General features: G+C 39.3%; 1 protein-coding gene across 1 annotated transcript; it reads right to left on the reverse strand.

The window, feature by feature from the left end:
* Positions 1-17,739: 17,739 nt before the first annotated feature.
* Positions 17,740-22,384, reverse strand: LOC127961434 (uncharacterized protein K02A2.6-like). The gene has a single exon (XM_052560517.1). It carries the CDS (start codon positions 22,076-22,078, stop codon positions 18,098-18,100), a length of 3,981 nt encoding a protein of 1,326 aa, XP_052416477.1. The 5' UTR covers positions 22,079-22,384; the 3' UTR covers positions 17,740-18,097.
* Between the last annotated feature and the right edge of the window lie 564 nt (positions 22,385-22,948).

The following is a 22,948-nucleotide window of genomic DNA, read 5'->3' on the forward strand; positions in this document are numbered from 1 at the left end:
CATAAGCCTGTCTTGTTTTAAACATGCATCACTAGTTTTCACCTGCAACAGAAGTGTAGAGACAGACATGGAGACCAACAAGTATGTAGATAGCAAGGCCTGACCTGACCTGACATCAACATTTTGCCTACAATATATTGATTGCACTGAGAGAGCAACTGTGGCAAATCCACCCATAATTCACAAATCTGCCATCTTCTATTCACATGCAAAGGTAACATTTGGTTTTAGAATGGATTCTTTTCTCCATTATTTTAGATCCCCACTTCTCATCATGGAGATATATAGGTTAATGTCTTTGTGGCATTTCACCAAAAGGCCAGGCTGAATGGTCCCTCCTGCTATATGAATAATTGAAACCAAACTGAGCATTGTAAAAGTGAGCTGGTCACCGGGACAGAGGAGAGCCGGAAGATGAAATGAGGTGGACGGCGCACAGCAGACATACATGACAAAGGCATGACTGAATTCACGAAGACATGACAATAAAATGTGTCAAACCTTAAGAAAATAACTTATTTAGCGCCGATCTCATACTCTTCCACACTCCTTATCTTGTAATACAGATAGAACGTGGCATCTTTAGCCTTTTAGTCAAGTAGACAGAAGGAAGACACAGAGTCGTCCAAACACACAGATTCATTGTTGATTCCGGCTGACATGCTAAGAGGGAGGGATGCGCACAGCGCTAGTCCCCACATCCGATCACTGCATTAGCCTCTCTCGACGCATTAGCCGCTGGCGCTAATGCTACGCTAGCTCTACTTCCATGGTCATTCCCTTCCCATCTCGTACGCAATGTCCCCCTCTGCTCTTTCACACGCCCTGGCACACATGGTTCACGTTGCGTCCATCTTCTGTTGACGCTAATGTGACGCAGTGACTCCTAATGATTGGTTCGTCTTGATGAATAATATATTCAGCACACCATAAACATGATAAATTATGTGCGGAGGCTGTGTGTGCTTCATTATACATGAGGCAGCACTTATAAAGGGCGATATAAATGACATTAAAGGCTTAATAAATGGGGTATTGATGAATAATTGACTGCTTCGGCATATCTTTTTGGAGGCCTGTGGTTAGCCTAGTGGGGGCATGTTTTTTGAAGATTAGGGCACATTACTGGAATGATGTGCTAATGTTATCAGCAGCAGAGTGTTCGCTGGGCAAAGCAAGATAGAGGGACGTGTCTCTGCACTCCGGGATGACAGCCGTGTTTAGATGTGCTGTCCCCACACTGTTGACTGGCACTGTGCATCAGTCTCAAGTGTGCATGGCTTCACATCACATTTGCAAGGCTGATATCATACATAGGGAGTCACAACGGAGATGAAGCAGTGTGTTTGTGTGTGCATACTTTAGGGAGATTTCACCAAAAAAAAAAACGATCAGTCACTCATATTTACTCATCATGTTGTTCCTAACTAGTATGACTTGCTGTTTCTCCATATAATAGCAATTGCAATGAAGGGAAAATTAAGTTTTCAAACTTTAAAGAGGACAACAGAAGTATGAGCTATCGCTTTTACGCTTTTTGACTGCAATGTCACCCCTCTGTCTAATAGTGCACATGCCACTTACATAACTGACTAATAAATAGTTTTTTTTTAAGTCTGACCTTTTCAAATAAATCAGCTGATTTGATACACAAAACCAGTGGAAATCATTATTTTTGACTTTAACCAATCCAGTTCAACTCGGTGTCTGTATGATCTGGTTGCAGTGATTATAAGCTCATTCACTTGAGGGGAATGCAACTTAAGTTTTACTCTGTTCCTCACAAAAATCTGATATAATTAATTATATTGATTAATTGATTAATGCTAGAGTCAAATGGACCACATTTATAGTGGTTTTGTGTCCGTTTTGAAGCTTGAAATCTTCAGGTTTATTGAATTTGCATAGACAATATGGACAGAATCTCATCTTTTGTGTTACACGGAACTCTCTCAGAAACAAAGGTACAAAAGCTGTCACTGGGGTGGTTACTTTTCGAAAGGTACATGTTTGTAGCTAAAGAGTCCATTTGGGTACCTTAAATGCACATTATAGTACTTAGAGTGTACATATTAGAATCCATTTTTGAAAAAGTACTCCCCCAGTGACAGCTGTACCTGTATTTCTGAGATTGAAGGAGGTCATGCGCAAAATGTTATGCGCAAATGATAACCAGATTTGTATGGTACTGTAGGTTGAGCTTTTTAATTTAGTACATGATGCTAAAAGTAACCCTCCTTCCAAAACACACACATAATAATATAAGATCAAATAACACATGCTGTTCTGAAAAAGGGTATTTTGTAAAATGAACAAAATATTTAACAATAACATTTCTTGAGCACCAAATCAGCATATAAGAATGATTTCTGAAGTAATGGCACATATACTGCCCATAGTCTCTCACGTAAAGTAGTGTTGCCCAGCACAGGAACAAGGGGGAGTTTCTCTCCTTCAATGTTTGACCGTTTTAACATCCTGCCACTCATTTCCAGTCACACTCATAAATCTCTGGCAAAATGAAGTAAAATGAGCCCATTACATTCAGATCTGTGGACATTTAATCAGGCCGATGTGCCACATAAACTTTCTCCTTCTAAACCTTCATCCTTTTTACTGAAATTGCTGAGCTGTGGATGGTGCCGGGATGGGGTATGGTGCATGGCGCTGCTGGGACAAAAAAAAAAAAAAAAAGGGACAAGAAATTAAGAAGGGTGCAAACATTCCCCACTGTGTCTCTCCATGACATGGGTTGTGTTTTGTCAGTGATACGACTACATTGATTTAGGAGGAATTTTGCATGATTGCATTTATCACTCCCTGGATGTGGTGAGCTGATTGATGCATCTGGGGATCATAAATGCCAGTCTCTCTGTTCAATGTTGCACCCAGTAGGATTTCTATCACGAGTTAGCCTAATGATGCCAGATTGTGATTCTGACCCATCGCACAAAAACAGTTTGTTCAAGGTTTACAGAGAAAAAGAGGAGAGGATAGTGAAAGAACAAGAAGCTTTCAACTGTATCAAGCATGAAAGCGTTTGTCTGTTTCTGCTGCTTTCTCTCAGATGCTTGTCAGAGACATCAGTACGGACAGGAGGGTTTCAGAACTGGCCATGAGCCTGCGGCGTTACAAACCATGACTCCATCCTCTACTCTCTCACCATAATCTCTTTGCCTACATTTGCAAACAAAAAAAAAAAAGAAAGAAAGTAAAGGAATTTTGACATGCAGCTCATCCATGGCCATTTTGTGTCACTTTCCTTCCAGTCGTATTCTCATTAGGTTAATGTGATACTACAAAGTGGCAACAGAAAGTGCTTTCAGTGGTGAGAGTCACTGAACTTGCATGACCACGTCTTTGTCTCGGCAGCTCAGCTCGCTCCGAGGAGAACGCATACGTGACTGATGTTTGGAACGAATCCAAGTGACCAGTGAAAATTCATGTCATTTGTAGAGTCATCAGAGACTGATGTGAGAAATCCTGACAATGGTCCTGGCCTCAAAAGAGACACACATGCATACTCCAGAAAACCAAAGGTATTTGAAAGACAGTTTCAGATTAAATAAGACCGGAAATGGTGATGCATAACAAAACATGATGGCACATCCGTAAAAAGGCATCAGAGCATGACAGCATGACATCATAATACCACTGACAATGGTTTTATATATATAAATATAAAAGTTCATAGATAGATTGAGAGATGGATATATATATATATATATATATATATATATATATATATATATATATATATATATATATATATATATATATAAAACCCTTACAGACTCCACACGTTTGAATGGCAGTGTATAGTGCATATTCTTATTTTAAATATATATAAACAAATAAATATACAATAAACATTATGAACAGGACATGTGTGTTAAACTTGTATTATTGCATTAAATATAAAAAAGCACCAGGTGTAAACATATAAAATATTATCTTAAATGATATCATGAAGTACATTTTGATGATTTTTGAAGTTAAATTGCATAAAAAAATTGAAAACTATAATTATTTGTTTGGGGGGGGGGGGGTATTGTATATATAAGATAATGGGTGTGAATTTCTCTTTAACGTTACAAAAACTACAAAAAAAAAAAAAAAAAAAAAAAAAAACCTGATCACACAAGTGCCATTTTACCATTGCAAATGTAATATACTGTTGCTTGTCTTATCCTCTTGAGCATCATTTGAGCATAAACATCATATGCAAGCAACTTCAAGCAATGTGCAGCCCAAGTGCAATGACTGCGAAAATGGAAACTGCTGGAAGCCGTGGACTCAAGTCGAATTACATTGCCAAGATGAGCAATTAGTTTTAACTTTTAATGCACTGCTGCATTGTGCAACTGCGTCTTTAATTAGCAGGGACGTTCAGCAAATGAAGCATGCTCGAAATTGTTTGCTTGCGCTGCCTTTAAAAGATGGCATTCTTTTTTATGGCCCTCTGTTTGAGTTAACAAATGCTGTCACAAAACTGATCTTTCTGTTACTTCCCCCTCCTCCTCGTCGTCCCATTTGCTGTGCACTGGTGGCAGCAGTGGGTCTGCGCTTGACTCTGTTAATCGGCAGACGACAGCTTAACAGCTTGCACGAGCATAATTAACGCCGGTCGAAATAAACGTGATGGGGAGGGGGGGAAATAAATAAATAATTCAGGCAAATGTGGCAGTCTGCTGACTGTTGTCTCAGGTACGACTTTACCTGACCAGGCATCTCCACACTAAACAGGGCCGTGCAGCGGGCGCACACGATGACAACCTTAAATTATTCACTGCTTCAAAGCACAATGTGACTATTTAAAAGCCATTATTATGTTTAATAGTAATGACTCTTTCAGGTTTTGCAGAAGAGTGAATAGACTGATTGTCAGAAATCACTTTTGCACCTCAGCTTGTGGAGGAGCGTGATGGGAGCACAAGTGCAAAGCTCCATAAAGATCTGCTGAAAGACTAAAAATATGTTTATAGTTAGATTCTAATTGGGTTCTTGAATGATTTTGAGTGTTAGAACGATGTTGTTGTGATTGTTCTCAAAACCAAAAAGAGGAAAAGTATTTACAATTAAATCTATTCCTTTCTGAAATAAATCATGCAGAGAAAGTGTAAATTATTAAAGAATGGTTTTCCCACAAAGTCTAACACTTCAGTCGCCGTCAGTTCACACTTATAATGATAAAGACTGCAAAGTAAATTACTTGCTTAAAAATGGAAATATATTAATTAGGTGCACCAAACATTATTTATATCGCTGATATTGTTTTGTAGATAAGTTTGTTTGTTTCTCGTGTGAAAAATGTCAGCTTCAGTAATAGTCTGAATTACCCTCAAGGTTAATGTCTCCACCCCGGCCTCTTATGTCTGCTGTCACTAGTCGTGTTTACATGCTTCTCTGCTGTTCACGTATGCAATGTTAAGCTCCTCGAACCAACCCAGGGTGAAATTATTGCTTTTGTAGGTGAGCGCGAGTGAGCATGAGAGGCGGCATCCAAAAATCCCTTAGCATATAAATAAACCAATTCATCACATGCTTTTTTTTTGACAAGAATAAACACTAATTTTCCTGACGCTGACCCTGACAAATGGAGCGTCGTGTGAAACGTCCCCAGCTCCGCTATGGTCACCTCGTCAACAATGCCAGCAGGCTAGTGGGGGCTACATTGGCTTTAGCAGCGCGAAGCGCCTAATAAACGGCTAGTGTCAAAAGTGTTGTCAGTCCATTCTTTGCTTGTTTGGGTTCAACTGGGTTGGAGAGAGAGGCCAGCGAGTGTTCGGCAGTGCTCAGTGGCACCCTACGCTCTCACTGGCCTCACCCCAAACAGGCGTTATTGATTTCTGGCCGTGCTGCTCTTTGTCAAAAAATCAGATACAGCGAGGCCCTCTGGACCTCTTCACCTTTTAAAACACATACGCTGTGTCTCTTATGCAGTGGGCGGAGAGATGTACGTGTATGCTTTTCTGTCTGCCTCGTATGTGTTGTTATGGAAAAAAAAGGTGCTCTTTGTTTGATGAGGTTGTAGCTGGGCTGTGAAAATAGATCTGTGTGTGTTCATGGGGGGCTACTGTGATATTTACTCTTAATGTGTAGGATTGTATTGTTAAATATTCTGGTGCAGAGTGTGCATGTGTCTGTATCTAAAAAGCGCCTTTTGGAGTAACCCTGATGTTTTGTGCTTTTTTATTAGGCCTATAATGCTCGTATTCGTGTTGTACCATTTGAGAGATATATATATATATATATATATATATATATCATGAACTCACTCACAAAGAGCACGCACATAGAGCCGCATCTGAGAGCTGATGAATACAGAATTAATTTGTGTTGCACCTTTGCACCTTATTGTGCTTAAAGGGGGGGGTGAAATGCTCGTTTTCACTCAATATCCTGTTAATCTTGAGTACCTATATAATAGTACTGCATCCTTCATAACTCCAAAAAGTCTTTAGTTTTATTATATTCATAAGAGAAAGATAGTCTGTACCGATTTTTCCCTGAAAAACACGACCGACTGGAGGCGTGACGTGTGGGCGGAGCTAAAGAATCACGAGTGCGAGTAGGCTTTTGCGTTGAGAGCATTTGGAAGCTGTGACATTACCGTGAGGACAAAAACATCATCCAAAACAAACCATGGCTTACAGTCAGATTCAGCCGTTTATTTATGATCCAGAATCAGATCCCGAGGCTGAAACTGAACGAGAGCAGCAGCAGCAACGACTCGCTCCGAGCGGGGCTCGAACCGGGGTCTCTGGCATGGGAGGGGACGCACTAACAAGGAGGCAGAGATATTTGAAGCAGTTTTACTCACCGCCTGCGGTTCCAACACACGATCGTGACCCTTTTTCGTTGGGACTGCATCATCCTTAAGAAATAAACGATGTGCAAATCCGTCGTCAAACTGGGCCTTGTTTGTAAAACAAGCATCTTCGAAATGCAGGGAACAAACAAAAACACTTGCACAACTCCGTTGATGCTCTGTAAAAATAAACTCCATCCACTGTTCCCTTAATGCTGTTTTTTTTTTTTTTTTTGGTAATCTGTGCAGGGTTGTCTTGCCCTGGCAACCAAAAACACACTTCTTTTGTGACATTTCGCGACACTCTCGCTCTGATCAGTGAATCTTTCTGATCGCTCTTCCGGCAGAAGTAAGTCAGGACCCATATAAGGAAATTCCGCTCCATCTAACGTCACACAGAGCCATACTCGAAAAAAACTTTCCGAAACTTGTGACAAACCGGAAGGAGTACTTTGGGAACAAAAATACTCCTTCAAACGTACAACTTAATTTTTGAAACTTTGTCCATGTTTAGCATGGGAATCCAACTCTTTAACAGAGTAAAAAACTCAGTATGCATGAAATAGCATTTCACCCCCACTTTAAACGGCCAAATACATACACAATGATGTCAAAATCTTGTGTATTCATTTAAACTGTCAATTAATTCTAAACATTGTCGGTTGTAGGTTATTAATGAATGTAAACAGTTCAGAAACATAAATTTAGGTGTAAAAGTTAGATCCGTGCATGAGGTCTTAAAGAGACAGCAACCTAAATAAACTTGCTGCTGTCTGTCATTAATGTTTATTTATAAACTGAAGACCAACCAGTGTTATTCTAAAGTTCAATAGATTATTCAGTTTATGTGGTATTTCTGTACCTGAATATTTCTGTTATACCTACAGTACCTGATAAACTTAAAGCACAGTTAATATTAGGTGTATCTTGATTTTTTTATTTGTTTGTGTCATTGCTTGTTATTTATCTAATCTTATTTTATTACTGACTGTTTAGAATCCCTGTAATTGCTAATACAGAGAATCTCAATACTGGTGGAGGTGGTTATGCTCTCTCATTTACTCCTCATGTTTAGCCTAGCATGTCTTCTCAAATACATAGCCTATCATCATAAGGCCCATCATCAGGGCCTTCACGCAACTCAGCCTGTCGGGTCCTGCACTTAACATGGCCTACCGAGGCTTTTACATTATACGGCCAATTGTGGCCTTTCCACATCAGGTAAGTCTGACTATTGCACTTGGACTATCTTGACCCTTCACAAAATTGGCCAATCATGACTTTTCTCTTAGCATGAGTTATGCTTTCTTTTCATGTTAAATGGCATAATGCGGCCTGTCATAACATAACTCAAACAGTAGGTTGTTTATAAATATATATTTATACCTTTTCATAAAACTAAATGCAAATCTTTAGACTTTTCATTTTAAGAAATCCAATTAAGAAAAGTGGTGGGTATCAATTCACAGTTCTTTTGGGGGGTAGGCTCCGCCCCTACATTCATCTTCAGGCAGGATTAGCCAAAATCTACATCCCCTGGATTTGGACAAATGATGGGGGCATGGGGCCTACGCCAAAATAACTTTTATATAACTATACATGATTTATTGTAGCTCGCCACCATCTGTAAGACTTTGCGGAATAAATACAATGTAAACATGTACCTTATCTCTGAGTCTTTCAGACAGAACTGCCAGTTTATATCTCACAATTGTGACTTAATAACTCACAACTGTGAGTATATATCTCACAATTGAATTCTGAATTGTGAGATAAAAAGTCACAATGACATTTTATTTATTTATTATTCAGTGGCAGAAACAGGCTTCCATACTGGAGCACAACAAAAAAAAAAAAAATGTAAAAAATAACAAAAACAGGAAAAAAGAAGAAATAGATACAGACGAGCTCAGAGAACCAAGACTACAGGTTAGTTTAAAGATTAAAAATTAGAAAGATTGACTTAGTAACAGTACTAAAATCAAAAGCAAAAAGTCCTAAATAAATACTTAAAAAAAAATAAAAATTATTTTAGCAAATAACAAAAATAATAAGTTAAATTTTAATGAAAACATTACTTATTAAATTAATAAATACTAGAATAATATATAAATAACAAAATATCACTGCACTCTGTAAAAATTACTTCTTGAAAATTGAGTTCTCATCTGAATATCCTTGTCTGCAAAAGTTGCATAATAGTCACTGTGAACTGATAAAGAGAGAGCAGCTGAGTTATTTGTTAATACGTTTATATTACTTTTAACAAACAAAAGGATTAAGATGTTGAATAAGGTGCCTAGACATAGCTGGATTACAATAATTAAAAAAAAATATTATGCATACACAACCCCTTTAATGGAATAAAAATGAGCACTTTATATCTTCAGAAGACCGAAAAACACAGGTTTTGGATGACAAAATGAGTTGAAAATAGCAGCAGAGATTGAATAAAAGTCAGCAGAGTGATGTTTCCTTATGGGAGTGTGTTTCTGTGATTTATATGTGCCTAATAACTTCACGAGGCATCAAAGCAGGTATTGTGTGACATTTTGAAACCACTTTAAGTGCTCACTTTCGATCTAAATAGCAACTCACCTTTAAATAAGATGGAAAATGATGTTTAGTGGAGCAAGTCAGTGCATTTGAACGGACCTAAAGTGTGTTTACTCTGAGATTCAAATACGCATTTGTACAAGTCAGTGGTCTCTTGCATACGCTCTCATGTTACAGGAGGTCTGTGTGGTGAGAGACACAACAAGGCTAGAGAGAGAGGAAGAGACACAGGGGAGGTGAGAAAGAGAGAGTATTAGAGGAGGGGTCCACTGTCCAAAGCTTCAGCACCTCTCTCTTTCTCCTGACACAGAGAAAATATTATGCAGCCACTAGAGTCCATTGACTCCTTGTGATTCATTGCCCAATTTGAAACTGCCAAGCTGCTAAATTGCATCAGGTCTGCCAAAATTCATTCCAGGACTGTGGAGGAGATATGAAAAATTAAATGTAATCTCAGTACAGTGGAAAACTTTTACCTCTCAGCGTGCGCGGCGCGGAATATGCTACATTCGTAATGATCGATGACGACTCAAGACTACACTTAACCTACTTAGTGATGTCATGTAGCCCACGGGGGTGTTTACTTTTGAATGTGGCAGGAAGACATAAACTTTATTGGGTACCTGACATGGACATATTCGTCTCCCCTCGCCCCTCCAAAAGAAGTGACTTTCTGTGTTGATTCACAGATACAATTATTCCCCTTTTCGTCTTCCTTTCATCAGATGGCAGTGGGTGGTAGAGGAAGTGAATGATTTAGGAAAGAATAGTTGATGAAGGAGAATACAGAGGTCCACGGATACCTCCATATCAACTCTTTCTTCTGTGCTACTAAAGTAATGCATGTGAGCCACAGAGTGATTGCTGGATATAACTTAACCAACGATTATAAACTAATAAAATGATTTTTTTTTTTTTTTTATGTTTTACATACAGTAAAAGTGCATCATGGTCAGTGGCTATCAAGTTCAGTCGCAAATGGAAACACATTTGGCCTCAGAGTAAGTATACAATTATTTTTCACAATGCATATTTGCAGCTTTATTTAGCCTACTGTATTTAAGATTTAACTGCATTTCCTACAACTGTGATTTTGCATCTGGTAATGCAATTTTATTTCATATTTAAACATTATATCCCTTTTTTTTCTGAGGCAAAGTGTCTTTTAATGCTGCACTATTATTTATTTGAAAAATGGTATTTAATGTGTTTTTAAAAATGTATCCAGGTGGGATTTGATCCATTTTAGTATAAAAAAGTAAAGTTAAAAATGTTCTTCTTCTTCTTCTTGTTTTTGTTCTTCTTCTTCTGCTTCTGTTTCTTCTTCTTCTGCTTCTTCTTGTTCTTCGGTTCCACCAAGGGTATAAATTGAGAGGTGCATGACATTCCTGTGTGCAAGCATCCAAGTGTGCATTCTATGTTCCTCTCCGATTAAAAATATCTCTGAGTGTTAAACAATTCCTCCTATCATCTTACCACTGCATCTTACTACTGAAAGGGGGAAAGAAGAACGGATGGCAGGAGAACAGAGAGAGCAGGAAAGGAAAAGAAGAGGCATACTCTGCATAAGTATGGCGTCCGACTCAGTAATTTTTCTCTGGGGCTTTGTGTCGTACTGACAGCTTCATTTGTTTAAAGGCCCGTGCTCCCACTGTTCCTCGCCTTCTCCGATTATGATAGCGCTCTTCTGTGCATTATTATGGCCCAGCAAGGAGAAAAATACATATTAAAGGGGTTGATATTTGGAAATAAGTGGTTTGACTATGTCTGTGAGATGATGTTCACATGGGGTTTCTGTCTAGTCTCTATCCTCTGTACTATTCAGTCATACATGCACATGCACACACACAATCACCGACGAAATGTATATAAAGCAAACTTTTCCTGCAGCAAAAAATTGTTTTATAGTATAAAATTATATATATATATATATTTCACATTAATAATAATTTTGATGTAAGGCAGAAAATCTATTATCGTCTTTAACCATTTTATTTATACATATCATCTATCATTCATTGTATAGCAAAAAAAAAAAAAAAAAAAATAAAAAAAAATAAGTTTGGTATGTCAAATCAGCTCTTTTTATGTACACCAAAAAGCATGATCATTCCTGACTTTGAATTACATAGCAATATATATATATATATATATATATATATATATATTTTTTTTTTTTTTTTTTTGCAAAGTTAAAAGTAAAAGATTGTTGAAGCATGTTATACAAGAAAATATTTTTACTTAAACATTTCATGTTTCATTTAATGTGTTACTTGCTGTTTCTTATTATTATTTGTGAAATATCTGTGTAAAAAAAATATAATAATAATAATAAAAAAATAATAATAATTCTAAGTAAATCCAAATTTTTTTTTTTTTTTTTTTTTTTTTTTTTTTTAGTGTTACGGTTTAAATAAATACATACATCGGCCTACATATATAAATTGTTCTTTTGAAAATCTAATAGTGGAATAACAAGTATTACACAAAACAAATGAACTAATGCATTTTTAGCATTTTTCCCTTAGTCACCTATTATTTTGCTTGAGAAAATTGTGCATGAGGCTCCTGTGAAAAGCTTATGAAGAGAGGGTATCTGTGATAAGGCCTTGAGATCGTAGACACATATGCATATGCATTTCTTTTTTTTAACAGTTTTAAACACACGATACTTACACAAATAGTAACACACTGAGATGCGTATAGCCACATGGATTTGCAGTCTCTCTTTATCCCCCATTCCCTTTATTTCCCTCTCAATCTCTCCCTCTCTCTTCCTGCTCGCTGCGAGGCAGCAATATTTATTATTAGGAATATCATTTGTATTAATCATAAGGATAAATGACTGGTTTGGCTATCTGAATGCCTCATTTAGAGAAACTTCGCTCCTGTGTCATTGTTATAAATTACTGGCAAGGCTTTGTTTCACCTGAGGCTGCTCATCCACGACTCTGTGCATATACATATAGTTGTTTTTGTTTTAAATTTTTTCGTATATATATATATATATACAATATATATAAATACACTTTATGTATTGTTCTTTTGGTGTCACACTAAGACCATCAACAAAAAAATGCATTAATTAAAACGTCCTTTGAGGACTATCCAGTGTCATTGATGTAACCCCTCATGGCAAGAGAGCAAAGAGGGAAACAAACTAATGGGTTACATACATAAGTAGCAAACACCCCCCACTGAACAGCTAAAGATTTGAGATTGAAATTTTCGAATGTGAATTCCCCACCCCCTCTCTTTCTCTCTCTCTCTCTCTATCTCTCCTCCATATCTCTGCATGATTAAATTATTCAGTGCTACAAACTACAATCATGCTTTATTAAAAATTATTAAAAAATTCTCACTGGGGTGTGCAGATGTGAAAGAATTTATTGCCTGCTTGTTTTTCTCATTTGCATCATTGATTTTGTGGGAGTTTAGCGAGCGATGCTACTGCTCTTTTTTACGCCTCTTTTTTTCGTGAAGGGGGAAATCTTGACATCTTGTCCCATTTGATTAATGACGCACACGGGCTGATTTTATTTACGTGCGTTTATGACTTTTATCGGCCACAGAAAGTGTGCGTCCCTGTAAAATTAGGAGCGCCGCGCTTCCTGTACTTCTTATTAAACGAGGCGCTCTCATAATGACACGCACACACACAGAGCATCCCATTCGCTCTGGTATTTGTCACTTTGTCCATCACAGAAACACATTACTCAACTTTTTGCGCTTAGTCCCCAAGATAATCAAGCTTTCTTTTCATCCTCTGGCTTATTTCTGTTTCCACATCGCAAAATAAAGATGGGAGCACGACTCACAAAATGAGCAAATGAGAAAAGCTCAAGTCTGGCTGTTTGCATAGAAAGGCAGCACGAAACTGTATCAAATGTTCATCATGTGTATTACTTAATTTTTATTTTGTTTAATTTCCATACATTAAATATACATGTGAAATTTACACTTCAAAGTTTCGCCCATTACGAGAGCCATTACTTATACTTGTTATATGAGTTCCCTATGGCCGCACTATGAATGATTTAACAGCAAGTTACAGTAAACTAAATTCAATTTTCGTTCAAAGCAGCCATCTACAGTGCACTTTGAAGGGAGAGGGAGAGAAAGGCAGCATGCTCACTGTTGAATCCTGAGCAATGACTGGCTACTTTAGCAATTAAAATCCGGGGCAAAGACACAGCGGCTTCGTTTGGCCCAGAGACTGCACCATTCATCATCCCAGCTGCCATAAAATAGCACTAGATGGATTCTTTGATTTTAGCTTTGGAAGAACATAAATCAAAATCTAAACCATGGGCTGTCAGGGCCATCACCAGAATTATCCATTTGAGAGCGAGAGAGAGAGAGAGAGAGAGAGAGAGAAGCAGGGAGGGTGAGGAGAGACAGACTTATACAGTAGTTCAGACTAAGAGTTTCTCATAGTTTCTCGTTTTGTGCTCTTTTCGTTTCTTTCGGATGCAAAACATAAGTACTCTTGCATTGGCACTATCAGGGGTGTGTGTTTGTGAGAAAGAGCCCTACCGTAAAAACACTAACAATGGTGCACTAGTGAGTCTGATAAGAGCCTGGAAACTCTCTCTCTTTATAGTAACACTCTCCTGAGAGCATGTTCTAGACCAGAGCAATTCCTCTCTCACAGGGCAGTGCCACCTTATACCGGAGAGACCGTAGGAAGCTGGATTAAGCTCTATGCACACTTTAGCCCTCCTTTTACTCTTAAACGCCTGCCAAGGTGAGGTGGATTCCCTCCAGCACACACACACACACACACACACACACACACACACCCATGTTCCCTGTATTGTTACTCCCATGAGGCCTTCCTTGGAGCACTGGCAGCCTGGCTAACAGAAGACCTAATTTTAGTGTGGAGACGATAAGGAAAGAGAGAACAGGAACAGGAGAATGACTTAAAGAAAGAAAGAGAAAAGAAAGAAAGAGGATGAGGGTGTCTCCAGGGCCTGTAACTTCCTCCTCTCCTTGAGTGGGAAAAGACACTCAACTCCCACCAGTTATCAGTCATTATGTTTCATCTCCTGTTCTTTATCTGCCTTAAAGTTATAGATCAGACAAAACATTTAAATGCTACCATTATTTAGTCACTTTCATGTTATTTCAATAATCTTTAGACGTTTCTCCTTAGCTCCAGAAAAGAAAAAAAAACACCACGTAGGCATAAAAAAGTGAATATAATTTGTGCAATATATTCCATGTTTTCTGAAGCCATATGCATTGCTGTGTGTGAGATCAAGAATTAAATTTGAGTTATTCACTGATAACCCTGTCCTGCGCTGCTTGTGTGAAGACCATGTTCATGCTCAGAAAAAACAAAAAGACATTTTAATTTCCACAAGAACAATGTTGTTTTAGCTTTAATGATTTTTGTTTCACAAAAATGCATTAATAATTAAATAAAAGGATACAAAGATATAATATATTTTTGGGGGATATTTGTCACACATTGTTGCAGTGTTGGGCAAGGTGATTCAAAAGGTTATCTTTCAGATAAACTAGCTAGTTATATTAAAACATACAGTACAAGCTTGTTTCAGTAAAAAAAAAAAAAATTAATGGGCATTCACATCAATTACATTTCGATCTCAAATTTGTAGCTGTTCTGTGGGGTGTTTCTCTCTCTTTGGTCTCTTGCCATGAGGGGTTACATTAATGACACTGGATAGTCCTCGAATGACGTTTTAATTAAAGCATTTTATTTTGTTGATGGTGTTAGTTGGACATCATTTATTCCTTTTTTATTTTATTTATTTTTGCAAATATTGTCAAAGAAAAACATAAATGTTCAGGCATTTCACAGCACTCATCATTCATTCAATAAAATGGTTCCATTATGAAAAATGATACTATTAGCAGATTTTCACTATAAAGATGCTCCCATGCATACTGCTGTTCTATGAAATTTTGCTGAAAATATCCAGTCTTTAAAAAAATGAATAATCACGATCAGAAATATAACATATGGTTGAAAAAGTTCCCCATGTAGATTCAGCTTATGTTCAAGCCATTTGAATTTGGAGCATTGGAAAGCAGAAAGCTGACTGGTTTGAAAGTGACTGTGTGAGCTTCAGAGATCACTACATTATTGACAATAGGAAATAATAATGCACCAAAATCATGTCACCGGCTCTTGCGATCATCTGAAATGAGAAAAGTCTCCAGGTGCTGGACTGTCCCGTCATTAGTCAACTAAACTTGGTTTAAACTGAACAAAAATATTGCAATAGTTCTAATTCCTCTTGATCTTAGTGACTGAACTGCTTAGTGATTGATAATTTGAGGGAGCTGCTTGCAAAGGTTTGTTGTGTGTTTGTGCGCAGGGCAGTATGGAGGGCAGCTGTCAATGCGAAGACATTTGTCTCTGTCATTGGTTCTCCCCTCCTCTCAGTCTTTCCCTCTCTCTCATCTCATGTGACGGAGGAGCCGTGCCATTGAGCGTCTCACATACCGCCTAAAACTGATAATACTACTGCCGAGGCCAATTAGGAGCTGATTCAATCAAAAATAAAGCAAAGCATAAAACGACCTATTTTAATTCCCCCGGCTCCCCGGCAACATTCAATTACATCTTCCCATGGTACGTTTTTCATGTGCTCCAATTAAAGTCTTATTTAATGTTTAAAGCATATTACTTTTCTTTATTACGCCGGCGAGTAACAAAGTCAGCAAAGGTACAAAAGCCTCTTCCTTTTGTTTTGGGTTTTATTGCCAGAGTTCTTGAAATGAATTACAGAGAAAGAGTGTGAAAGCGAGAGACTGCTGAAAGCCATGTAAGGAAGGATGGAAAATGGAAAGAAAGGAGAAATGAAATTCATGGATGGGAGAGAGAGTGAGAGAGAAAGCCATCTGTATCGTAACAATTGGGAAAGAAAAGAAAGCAAAAACAAAAACAATATCAGACACTTTTGTCATTAGATTTATATGCTGCATTAAGGCAAATCCACACTCTCACTTTGCAGATGCTTCATCTACTGTAATATTTGCCTGTTATAAAAATTCCTTGATCCCCCCCCCCCCCCCACCCCCTTCTATTGTTCTGTTGTACTTTGCTGTAATCAGGGAAAACCATTCAACAAGGCTCATATTTCTTGAAGGTGTATCTGCTTCTCTCAGGGATATTAAAGATTTTTAAGCCCTGGAAGTGCAAAAGATCTGTGTTGGGACAGTAAAGAAGCTGTTGTACTTTAAGACTATTCAGAACACACAGTTAATGGTAAACCCATTGAAAAGAAGAGCGATGAAGATAAACCTTTTGTAAACAGCCGTTAGTTCTTTCATAGAAAAGTCTGTTGTCTTCTGTGTCGCATTGTTTTTTTCTCTCTCTCTACAAAGGGTTCAGAGAGCATAGAGTGGGCTTTTACTATAGACACTCAATGAACACAAGAGTCAGTTCATCCCATCTATGAAATGGGCTGTTCATTAGCCCATTGATCAAGTGGTCCCATCCTGTCACCGACATACAGCTGGCCAGCGGTCTGACTCACACACACACACACACACGTTCATACACGGAACACCTTCCGTCCCACACTGTGGCGGTGAGGACTCTGGTAAGTGGGGTCAAAGGTCATGTGTAGTAATCCATCTAAGCAGCGTGACAGCAGCAGCTAATAAATCACTCATTCATGGTTTAATCCATCGTCTGTCCTCAGCACAGACTGGCAAACAATGCACCGGTAACACTGTCTGTCTCTTTCCAAACCCAGATACTCCAACTTATTTATTTTGCATTTCCCATTGGGAGCTCTTTGTAAGAAGACAATGCTTGTAATGGCTAAAATAAGAATGGCTAAAATACTCAAAATTCATAACTAACTTTAATAATTATTCGATGTGCCTTTGGCTTCATTAAAGTAATAACTTTATTTGCAAAAGAGTAATACTACTGTATGGCTTTGTCTGTAGGCCTTTACCAGGTTCACTATCGTTCAGAAGTTAAGGTTCAGTATGGTTATGTATTTTATTTATTTTTCTGGATTATTATTATTTTATTTCTTTTTATCAGCAAGGATGCATAAATCATTCTTGTTATATACAAACCCGATTCCAAAAAAGTTGGGACACTGTACCAATTGTGAGTAAAAAAGTAATGGAATAATTTACAAATCTCATAAACTTACATTTTATTCACAATATAATTTAGATAACATATCAAATGTTGAAAGTGAGACATTTTGAAATGCCATGGCAAATATTGGCTCATTTTGGATTTCATGAGAGCTACACATTCCAAAAAAGTTGGGACAGGTAGCAATAAGAGGCCAGAAAAGTTAAATGTACATGTAAGGAACAGTGTAAGGTGTTATGTTTTAACTGACTAAAACATATATAAAACTCTTGGGTTAAACCACGTTCAAATAACACAACCAACATTCAGGGATACTATTCTTCTTCTGGATTTATTACTTTAAGGAACACAACTCACAATTACAAGTGGCAGTGCCTCCCGCAGGCACAATGGGGAAATAACGATATTACATACATAACATTTCCTCCCCTCTTAATCAACAAACAAAAGAAAAACAATGCATTTTCAGCTACTCAAAAATTATGCCTTTTTTTTTTTTTTTTTTTTAACTAGAGGTAGAGGGTAGACTGCCTCTTGCCTCGAGCCAGTTCGGGGATTATTCTGCCCCTTGTCAGAACAGGCTCACTAACATAACTAATTACATTTCAGTTCAACAGGAGTTTCTCATGGCTTTATAATGTCAGACGATTGGGCGGTTTAATCACTCTGGCTGGATAACGTCTGACCTGCAATGATGGAATGTTGAGTTTGCCATGATTTATCTGAGACTCTGATGCGTCACTGTTAACATCCTGTTCCCTGGTTGGTGGTGCTGAAGAAGTGTCATTTACAGAGGTCTGTAAAGGAACCGGTACATCACTGATGTCAGGTGGTTGTGTCACCTGAGTTTCAGCTGCTTGATTCGGAATGGACAAGAGTTGATCAGCATGGCGTCGCCATTCCGCAGAAGTTCCTACATCCACATTATAAGACACTGGACCACTTTGAGCCGTCACCACACCTGATGTCCATCTTTCTCTCCCTCTGTAATCACGAGCCAGAACTGCATCGCCGACTCCAAACTGTCTTGGTTTTGAACGACCAGCACGGCGGAGGACCTGGGAGGTCTGTGAGAGTCGCACAGCAGCTGTCACACTGGGTTTCAAGGCATCCAGCCGTGTGCGCAGTTGTCGTCCCAAAAACAACCTAGAAGGGGCCTCTCTAGTCGTTGGATGTGGTGTGTTGCGATACGTCAGCAAGAATGTTTCCAACCGTCTCTGAACAGTGGAAGAGCCCTTAGATGCCTTCAATGCTTGTTTTAGCGACTGAACAAACCTTTCAGCCTGCCCATTGGTTGCAGGATGATATGGGGCTGAACGGATATGCTTCACATGGTTGGCCTTCAGGAAAGTTACAAACTCCTGAGAGACAAATTGTGGTCCATTATCACTCACCAGGACTTCAGGCAGTCCATAATGACTGAAAAGGTTCCGCAAAACTTCAATTGTCCTCCCTGCTGTTGTTGATGTCATCAACTGCACCTCAGGCCACTTCGAATGTGCATCAACTACGACTAGGTACATGTGACCCTCACATGGGCCAGCGAAATCTACATGAATACGTTCCCATGGTCTGCTTGGCCACTCCCATGGGTGGAGGGGTGCTTGGGGTGGCATTTTCTGTATTTGTTGACATGACTGACACATTTTCACGCACAGTTCAATGTCAGCATCAATACCAGGCCACCACACATAACTGCGAGCAATGGCTTTCATTCTGACTATTCCTGGATGGCCAGTGTGCAGTTCCTCCAGTACTCTTTTCTGCAGCTTAAGGGGAACCACAACTCTCATGCCCCGCATTAAGCACCCGTGTTGGACGGACAGCTCAGCGCGTTTGGAGATGAAAGGTGAGAGTTCATTATTACCAGTCAGGTTGACAGCTTGGGTCCCTTTTATGACCATTTCAACGACTGTAGACAAGGTTGAGTCACTCATAGTCTCACGTCGGATATCCGTGGCACTGACAGGGAGTTTCTCCATCTGTTCGAGGTAAAATAGCTCTACTGCATCCATTTTCTCACTGTGTTCTACTTGTAACGGCAGACGCGAAAGACCATCAGCATTTGCATGATTCTCAGCTCTTTTGTACTCTATTGTATAATTGTGCGCAGACAAAAGTAATGCCCACCTTTGCATCCGTGCTGCCGCCATAGACGGAATTCCTTTTTGTGGCCCAAAGATCGTAGTAAGGGGGCGGTGATCCGTGAAAAGCGTGAATTTCCGTCCGTAAAGATATTGATGGAATTTTCTGACCCCAAACACTATGGCCAGAGCCTCGCGCTCAATCTGTGCATAATTCTGTTCTGCCTTGCTAAGTGTGCGTGATGCGAAAGCTATTGGCTTTTCTTCACCGCTGGGTAGCATGTGGGAAATGACGGCACCAATGCCATAAGGTGATGCATCACATGCAAGCCGAATTGCATTCTGAGGGTCATAGTGTGTCAAAACATTTTGTGACACCAATTGTTCTTTTGCCTTTTTAAATGCAGCATCACACTCCTCAGACCATTGCCAGCGTTTCCCTTTACACAACAGGGCATTCAAAGGATTCGCTATGTTTGCCAGATTGGGTATGAATCTCCCATAATAGTTTAACAGGCCTAGAAATGATCTTAGCTGTGTGATGTTTGATGGAATTGGCGCATTGACAATTGCATGTACTTTTTTAGGTGACTTGTGCAAACCTTCTGCATCAATTATGTGACCCAAGTATTCCAGTGAGTCCTTGAAAAAGTCACATTTCCCTTTTTCAGCACGCAACCCAAACTGCTCCAGTCGTCCAAGGACTGCATCCAGGTTTTCCAGGTGTTCAGCTTCAGTCTGCCCGGTAACCAGAATGTCATCCAGGTAACAATGGACATTAGGCAGACCCTGTAATATTTGGTCCATAGCTCTCTGGAAAATAGCTGGCGCCGAAGCGATCCCAAATGGAAGGCGATTGTACTGGAATAGTCCTTTTTGTGTAGAAATTGTAAGGAACTTCCTGGAATCCTCTTCGACCCTCATTTGAAGGTAAGCATGTGACAAGTCCAATTTGCTGAAACACTGTCCCCCTGCTAATGAAGCAAACAGGTCCTCAATGCGCGGTAATGGATAGTGTTCAATGTGTAAGACAGGGTTTATCGTCACCTTAAAATCACCACAGATGCGCACGTCTCCATTTTTCTTTACAACAGGAACTATTGGAGTAGCCCATTCACTATGCTCTACTGGTGACAATACTCCAATTTCAGTGAGACGTTTCAGCTCCGCTTCGACTTTTGGACGAAGAGCATACGGAACGACTCTGGGCTGGCAAAACTTGGGTTTGTTTTCAGGTTTCAATGTTATTTTAGCGGTGATGTTCTTCATTTCTCCCAAATGTGTAGAGAAAATAGCAGCATGTTTCTGCAACACAGATTCGAGCGTCTTCAATCTGACTGCTTTAATTTCTTTCCAGTTCATTTTGATCTGACGCAACCACTCTCTGCCATAGAGTGGTGGATAGTCTCCTTGCACGATATACAATGGAAGAACAGCTGTTTGCTTGCCCAATTTCACATGCACATCAATTACACCTTCAGGACGCAATGCTTGCCCAGTGTATGTTCGAAGAACAATGTCCGTTGAGCATAGGGGCAGGTGTTTCAATATTCGATCATAAGTCTCTGTTGAGATCAATGACACTGCTGCGCCCGTGTCCAGTTCCATTTCCAGTGGTGTACCTTCAATTTCTGGTTTCACGGTGATACTAGACTTTTCTCCTGGCTGCGACAGTTTATACAGAGCTAAATCTGAGTCTGTGTCATACTCATTAGACACTGCATCAGCATCAAGGCGGTGTACATTTCCCTTTTTTATGTAGCCTTTCTGCTTAAATGCTTTCGTTGGCCTTGCAGCTTTTGCTGTTTTTCCACTCATTGTTTTTCTGTCATCATAAACGTTACTTTTCCTGCAAACGCGACTGATATGGCCTTTTTTTCCACAAACATTACAGTTTTTGTCTTTAAACCAACAATCATCATCATTATGGTTATTTTTTCCGCATCGTTTGCATTTGTTCCCAGTCTTACTCTTTGATAAAGACAGTGCGTTTACCGTCAGTGATCCGCTGAGTTGGTGTGCTTCACGTGACGCTGTTTCCATGGAGACCGCCAACTCTACCGCTCTCTGAAACGTCAGCGTAGACTCAGTCAACAAGCGTTTTTGAGTAGCCTCACTCTTTAGGCCACACACAAATCTATCGCGAAGTGCATCATCCAAATGTCCCCCAAATTCACAGTGTTCTGACAACCCTCTAAGCACTGCAACATACTGTGTCACCGACTCGCTCTCCTCCTGATTCCGCCGATGGAAACGAAAACGCTCCGCGATGACCAGGGGCTTTGGCGAGAAGTGCTGCTGTAGCGTGTCTGTAATGTGCTTGAAGCTTTTCTCTCCCGGTTTTTCTGGCGCGATAAGACTTCGGAGAAGTCCATATGTTTTTCCTCCGATCACACTGAGTAGCACAGGCACTTTCTTTTCGGCCTCAATACTATTTGCTTCTATGAAGTGTTCAAATCGTTCGATGTATGTGGTCCACGGTTCGACGCTTTCGTTAAAAGCTTCCATGTGGCCAATGGCAGCAGCCATCCTAGCTAATCTGAACACTAAAGCTACGCAGAGAAAAGAAAATGTATGGTAACGTAACGCCTAACTACGATTCACTGTAAGTTAGTAGCTTCGTGGTCATTTAAATCCACCTCGTCGCCAAATATGTTATGTTTTAACTGACTAAAACATATATAAAACTCTTGGGTTAAACCACGTTCAAATAACACAACCAACATTCAGGGATACTATTCTTCTTCTGGATTTATTACTTTAAGGAACACAACTCACAATTACAAGTGGCAGTGCCTCCCGCAGGCACAATGGGGAAATAACGATATTACATACATAACATAAGGAACAGCTGGAGGACCGATTTGCAACTTATTAGGTCAATTGGCAACATGATTGGATATAAAAAGAGCCTCTCAGAGTGGCAGTGTCTCTCAGAAGTCAAGATGGCCAGAGGATCACCAATTCCTCCAATAATGCGGCGAAAAATTGTGTAGCAATATCAGAAAGAAGTTTCTCAGAGTAAAACTGCAAAGAGTTTGAAGTTATCATCATCTACAGTGCATAATATCATCCAAAGATTCAGAGAATCTAGAACAATCTCTAAGCGTAAGGGTCAAGGCCGAAAAAGCATACTGGATGCCCGTGATCTTTGGGCCCTTAGACAGCACTGCATCACATACAGGAATGCACATACTGTAATGGAAATCACAACATGGGCTCAGGAATACATCCATAAAAAATTGTCGGTGAGCACAATCCACCGTGCCATTCGCCGTTGCCGACTAAAACTATATAGGTAAAAAAAGAGCCATATCTAAACATGAACCAGAAGCGCAGGTGTTTTCACTGGGCCAAGGCTAATTTAAAATGGACTGTGGCAAAGTGGAAAACTGTTCT

Source organism: Carassius gibelio, chromosome B7 (assembly GCF_023724105.1).
Source record: "Carassius gibelio isolate Cgi1373 ecotype wild population from Czech Republic chromosome B7, carGib1.2-hapl.c, whole genome shotgun sequence".
NCBI lineage: Eukaryota > Metazoa > Chordata > Actinopteri > Cypriniformes > Cyprinidae > Carassius > Carassius gibelio.